At 50.7% G+C, this 6,000-nt stretch overlaps 1 protein-coding gene across 7 annotated transcripts in view; it reads right to left on the minus strand.

The window, feature by feature from the left end:
- The window catches only part of PTPRG (protein tyrosine phosphatase receptor type G), a 610,456-nt gene extending 604,820 nt beyond the window's left edge, over positions 1-5,636 (minus strand). For 5 of the 7 annotated variants that reach the window (XM_075006202.1, XM_075006199.1, XM_075006197.1 and 2 more), the window contains exon 1: positions 5,268-5,483. In XM_075006202.1, coding sequence (XP_074862303.1) covers positions 5,268-5,352 — 85 coding nt within the window. In that variant the 5' untranslated portion in view covers positions 5,353-5,483. Of the gene's footprint in view, positions 1-5,267 lie in introns of all 7 variants that reach the window. The other 2 variants (XM_075006204.1, XM_075006203.1) reach the window with 1 other exon arrangement.
- Between the last annotated feature and the right edge of the window lie 364 nt (positions 5,637-6,000).

Consider the following 6,000-nt stretch of genomic DNA (forward strand, 5'->3'; position numbering starts at 1 on the left):
GACAACAGAACAAGTTCACTGATACGTTTAAATGCACTGTATAATTAAGCCTTAAGAATGACTGCTTGCTGCCGTTTGAGAGTGTAAAGAATCACAATTCAGTCAGAATGTAACAGCAACTATGATGTATGTTTTGTAATAAAATTAAACTACAGTAACTTAGAAGCAAACAGAAATTAGTCTCATTCTCTCATAATTTGTCATATTAAGGTTATATATTAGATAAAGTGCAACTTTCTTACTATACCTTTAGGCTTCTGAGCACATCATACCACGTGTTTAGCTGGCTGCTAAGAAGAGGCTGCCAAGAGAATAGCATTTCTTCCAAAAGGTAGTTTGAAAATTTTTTGGGTTTTTTTTTGTTGTTTTTTAAAGTTTAACCATAAAAAAATCAAGCATTTATGTTAGAGTCAACTTTAACCATTCTTTTCTTTCCAAAAACTATCAGTGTGTTAAGCCTTTAAATGCTGATCAGAACATAGGTAAGATCGGCACAGTATTTTCCATAACTGGACAAAGAACAAAAATCTACTCATGTTACAAAAAAAGTAATGCTTTAATTAAGGAAAGAAATATACCCCTGGGTGAAATACCAGCCCATCAAGAGAAAATCAAGACAGAATTGCACCCCATCCCTAACCCACATCCCTATTCTGCTCGTAGAAAGTTGACACTTCCAGCAGAAGCTACATCATACTGACGGTGAGATCCCTTCGGAGACATTGAGCTGCAATGCTCCTCAACCTTCCCAGGGAGGATGAAAGGGACAGCAGAACTTCACAACTCAGCCAGGACCTACTTGTCCAAAAGCAGCTCTCAGTAAAATAATTCAAAACTACCCTACAGATTAGCTGACAAACATTATGCAAATACTAGATTATATAGATCCTTCAATAGCTCTGTATAAAGGATCCTTTTTTGTCCCCCACCCCACCCTGAGTATGACAGAAAGATATGTGCACCAGCTTCTTGTATCATAATTTGAAGAGACATGAAGATGTGGGAGAGGCAGAGCACACACATACAATACTCATACACATACTCACTTCACCTTCTATAAAATACAAACAGAAGACCTAAAATGAGGCATGATCCCACTAGCTGGGAACAATGCCCTTACAGAGCTTCTAAATCTCATCCGGTAAAACAACAAAGTTGTCACACCACCAGTTTCTCGCATATAAAGATTCTATTCTATCCTCTGGAAATGGATTACTCTCGCCAACCCTCTGCAGATTTAATTGCTCTGTCCTCACCCCAGTGCATCACATCACAGTTGCTGTAGCCCTTGCATATACTCCACTTTCAGCACCACCTGAAGATTTAACAAAGCTCTGTCCTAGCACAGTTAGCTGTGAATCAGCTTCTGTAAGTCTGCTAAGGATATCAAAGCTACTGCTTCATTTTCTCTTCAGAAGCATACCAGCAAGCTCATCTCCTAGTGAATGGGAAAAGAGGAGTATTTGACATTCTTTATAAACAAGGATTCCACTGCCACTTCCAAGAACATAGACCATATTTAAAAATGCATAGAAAATAAGAATAATTAAAATGCAAGATGCATCATCTTCTTAAGAGCCATAGGACTAAAGAAAGTCTTGGAGAGCCCTCTCCTGTACACTTGCTATGACAGAGAAGTGCATGAGCACCACCTCCCCTCTCTCTAGACTAGTCTTGGCTGACCAAGGCCAATCTTATTTGGCATTTTTAAAGGATTTCAAGGGGGCATTTGATTAGCAGAAAGGCATAACTCCTAAGAAAAACACTAAATGGGTTAAAAAAAATTAGGTCTTTTAAAGACACCTTCTTTAACACATTTCTCCTGAGAAAACAGAAACAAGCTTAGAATGTCACAGACCCCAGGTTTAATACTGTGCTAGTTGTGAACTGAGTAACAGAATACAAATGTTCTCATCCTCAATGAAGCACCGACAAACAGATGACTAAGGATACTGTTGTATTGTTCACATTTAGGGCTTTTCTTATCCACTGACTCAATGAAGGTATTAGCATAAGTGAGCAGGTCCTATAGCAACAAGTGTTTTCATTTTATCTTAGTTTGATTTATTAACCACTCAATTACCAGGGACAAGTTCACAGTTAAATATACTGCACTAGCACTGGAGCAAGAGCAAAAGCTTCCAATGTATTTTCCTCATTGTTACTATTGTTACCAACAAGACACTTATATAAAGGTAAACACACGTTCTGTTAGAGGCCTGCTAAAGACTAAAAGGGTTATTTTCTTTATGACCTCATCCTTTATTTTACAAATACTAAATTGTCGTTCACTAATGAAAGCAACTGGTGAAGGAGAGGGTGGAAGAAACCAAGCAGCGATTCATATCTCTGGTTTAAATGCAACTGGAAATAAAGTTTACCTAAATGAAAAAAAAAACAAACAAAAACCACCTGTATTCCCTGAATTTCTTAATTCAGATTTTTAAAAAAATGAAGTAAATTTTGTCCAAGATGCTACTGGTTAAATTTTTGGCAGGAATTCTCCACCAGTGCCAATTTTTCCAGTTTCCCATTTGGTGTTATCAACAATGATATCCTGTTCTAGGCCTCTGAGGTGATCACTCCAGCCTTTCAGGCTCTGGTATTTCTCTACCACAAACTGGTACATGAGACGCCTACCCTGGCCTTACCTGTCTTAACGTTCTAACCTGCCCAACCCATGAAAGAGCTCACAACTGAGGCCTATAACATGGTCACAGCACCCACATACTCCACCAACAAAGGGCTTAATAAGAAACTAGTTTGCTTTCTAAGGAATTGTAAATATTATATAGCTATTTCACAGCTGTTTATATTATTAAACCGTTGTGCTATACATGGTACATGAACTTAGGTATGCAAACAGTGCATATAGCCACATCAACCTATTATGCAAATATTATCTAGCTCAAACTCCACAGATTTAAAAAAAAAAGAAATCAGATCTCCTTACAATCTTGTCATATTAAACCTACATCAGAGCTTATTTTCCTGAATTGTTCTTCTGGCCTGCTTTCTAGATGTCATTACTGTGTAATACATATCAGACCCAGAGAGGAAGGCCTCTTTCTTAGGGCTGAAAGAGAGAGGAAATCAATAAGGCAAATGTTTTTTTCCTGAAGAGCTGCAGAATTTCAAACAGATGGAGGTCTTAATGCTCACTCTGGCTTATTTTATTTTTGCTTGAAGTCATGTTATTATCTGATAAGTTACTAGAGGTGATTAGCGTATACAGACCATTTGGTCCTATCCTTGTGTGTATTTTAAGAGAGAATTGGAAGTTACCAGAAAGCTCCTAGAAAATAAATTTTACTCTTCTTGCATATCCTGTAAATTGCCCACAATACAGATTGTATCAGAAGGTCTGTGTCACTGCTTTCCATCTTTAATAGCTATGAGGAGGTAGGCTTAATTTACAAAAGCCTAATAAAAACAAACAGAAAAAGCAGGCACCAAGGGACTACAAAATATTTAAAATCTGCTCACTTTTTCTGGAGCAATATACTAAAGTAAGTTTTTAATGTAATGTCCAGACCTTTGAAAGTCAACCAAGTCCAAAAAGCTCCTATTTTAATAAAAACTAATCACAGCTGGCTGCAAATATTGTAACAACTGAAGTCAGTAAAACGTGAAGCAAAATAATTATTTTAAAAAAAAAATAGCTCTGCTCAAGATCCCCTTCTTCCCATAGACAAACGCGGGCATCTGACAGCGCTTTGTGCACAAGTTTCTTGTTTCCACTAGTCCATTTCCTGCAATGAAGCCTGTCCTGAGACAGGAATGGGGAGAACTGGAAAACCCTTGGATATTTTCACAGGAAGGATCTGAAAGGGATACCGCTCCAAGAAAGCGGAGTCACACAGAGGCAGTGAACATTGCCCCTTAACACAAGGAGGGGAAGAAGAATTCTGGCGGAAGTGGATTTTGTTGGGGTGTAGAGGGGTTGGAAACTGGTCAGCTGGAGACCCCGATCGTCGTTAGCCCACACCGCGTGGCTACTGACAGCCGGCAGCGGTGCAGGCAAGAGAACGTCCCCCACGCTGGCCGATACCCCTCCGAACTCCCGCTCAGCACCGAGCCACCTCCGTTCCCGAGCGTGCGCGGGGGCTTTCTGGGGACGCGAGGGAGGCAGCCCAGCTCAGCAGCGCCTCCGGGGATGCGTCCGCGCCACTGCAGCCCCGGGCAATGGGGCAGCCGGCTCCTCCAAAGGCTCTCTGACATTTTAACTTTCCTGAGCTCCGGGCCCCATGAGACAGACAGACACACACACACACACACACGCTGCTCTCCGCAGCTCGGCCTCCTGCCCTCCCTTGCGTCCGCCACGCGTATTAAGGGACCATCTGGGGAAATCCACCGCCGAGCCAAGCACACGGATGTGGGGCACAGGGGCCCCCGAGGGCTGGGGTCGGGGCCCGGCCCTCACCCGCCGAGGAAAGAAGCTTCTCCATCGGGCTCCGCCGCCCTCCTCCTTGCCCGGGCGAGGCGCAAAGCAGCCGCCAGGGGCTGTGCTCTCAGGGCGCCCCACTGAAGCACGGGCAAGCTCCGACCTTTGTCCCTCTGGCTCCGGCGCCGGGGCCACATCCCCAGCCGGCCGCCAAGGTCAAGGCGACGGCGGCGGAAGGCAGCCGAGCCAGGGGCTGGGGGCAGCCGCGAGGTGCAGCTGGGAGGCCCCGGGAGCGGCAGGACGCTGCCCGGTGCGGGGACTGAGGAGCGGGGTGCGGGCCAGGACGGAGCCTTCCCAGGGCGCCCCCCACAGGCGGAGCAGAGCGCGGGCACGGCCGGGCGGGATGGAGCCGTGGACTCCCCGCAGCGCGGCGCCCCAGGCTCGCCCAGCCGCCGGCTGCTGCCCCGGGCGGCCCGGCTCGGCTCGGCTCAGCGCGGCGCGGGGCTCCGCCTCGGGAACCACTGCGCCAAAGCCGAGCCCGCTGGAGAGGGGGCCGGGCGCCCCGGGGCAAAGGCCAGGGCGGGAAGGGGCTGCAGTGTCCCCTCGCCGGGGGCCGCGCCGCGCCGCCCCGGGGCAGGCGGCTGCAGCGCGGGCAAAGCCCAGCCGGAGCGAGGGAAGGCGGCGGCGGCGGGGGCAGCCCCAGGCAGAGCGAGCGGGGGCCTCCCGCGCGGCCGGTGCCGCTCCGCGCCCGGGGACGGGGGGGCACAAGTTGGGCAAAGTGGGGCCGGCAGCCGCCCGGCCGGCCAGACAAAGCCCCGCGCGCCGCGCTTGGCTCCCCCCAGCAGCGCGCCCCCAGGGCGGCCGGGCGGGCGCCACTCACCGGGGAAGCACACCACGTAGTGCAGCACGGAGCTGGAGACTTTCAGGAAGAAGATCCACCAACACGGTTGCAGTAGCCTCCGCATGTCCAGCGGCGCACATCGAAAGGGGCGCGGGGCGGGAAGTTGGGCAGGAGAAGTTGCGCGCCCGCCCCTCGCCGCGCCCGGCCGCCCCGCTCCAAGCCCGGCCGCGCGGGGCGCCGCGCCCCGGGGAAGCCGCCGCCGCCGCCGCCGCCGCAGCAGGGGGCCCCCGAGCGCCAGGCCGCGGGAGCTCAGCGCGGGCGGCTCACGAGTTGGGTCCCCGCGAAGCGGCGGCAGGAGGCGGAGGCGGAGGCGGAGGAGACGCGCCGGGGCTGGGCTGGGGCTGGGGCTCGGGCTCTCCCTCGCCGCTCAGGCGGGCAGCGCCGGGCAGGGCCGGGCCATGGCTGCGGCGGCGGAGGGCTGCGGGCTGGCGCGGGCTCTCACTCCATGGCCCGGGAAGTTGGGGCTCGGCCGCGGGCTGGGCAGCGGCGCTCAGGCAGCAGCTGGGCGCGCTCCATTCTGCCATACAGGAAGTACCATGTGAGCCGGAGCCTGGCTCAGACTTTAAAGCGGAGAGAGGGAGAGAGGAGGCGGGGGCGCGCGGGGAAAAGGGGAGTCGGGTGTGTGCGCGCACCCGGGGCTCTTAAAGGGGCCGTGCACACATCCCTCCCCCCCCGGCTTCCCCGCAGCCGGCTCTGCCACTCCGCGGCAAAG

Source organism: Carettochelys insculpta, chromosome 11 (genome assembly GCF_033958435.1).
Source record: "Carettochelys insculpta isolate YL-2023 chromosome 11, ASM3395843v1, whole genome shotgun sequence".
In the NCBI taxonomy this organism is placed as follows: Eukaryota; Metazoa; Chordata; order Testudines; family Carettochelyidae; genus Carettochelys; species Carettochelys insculpta.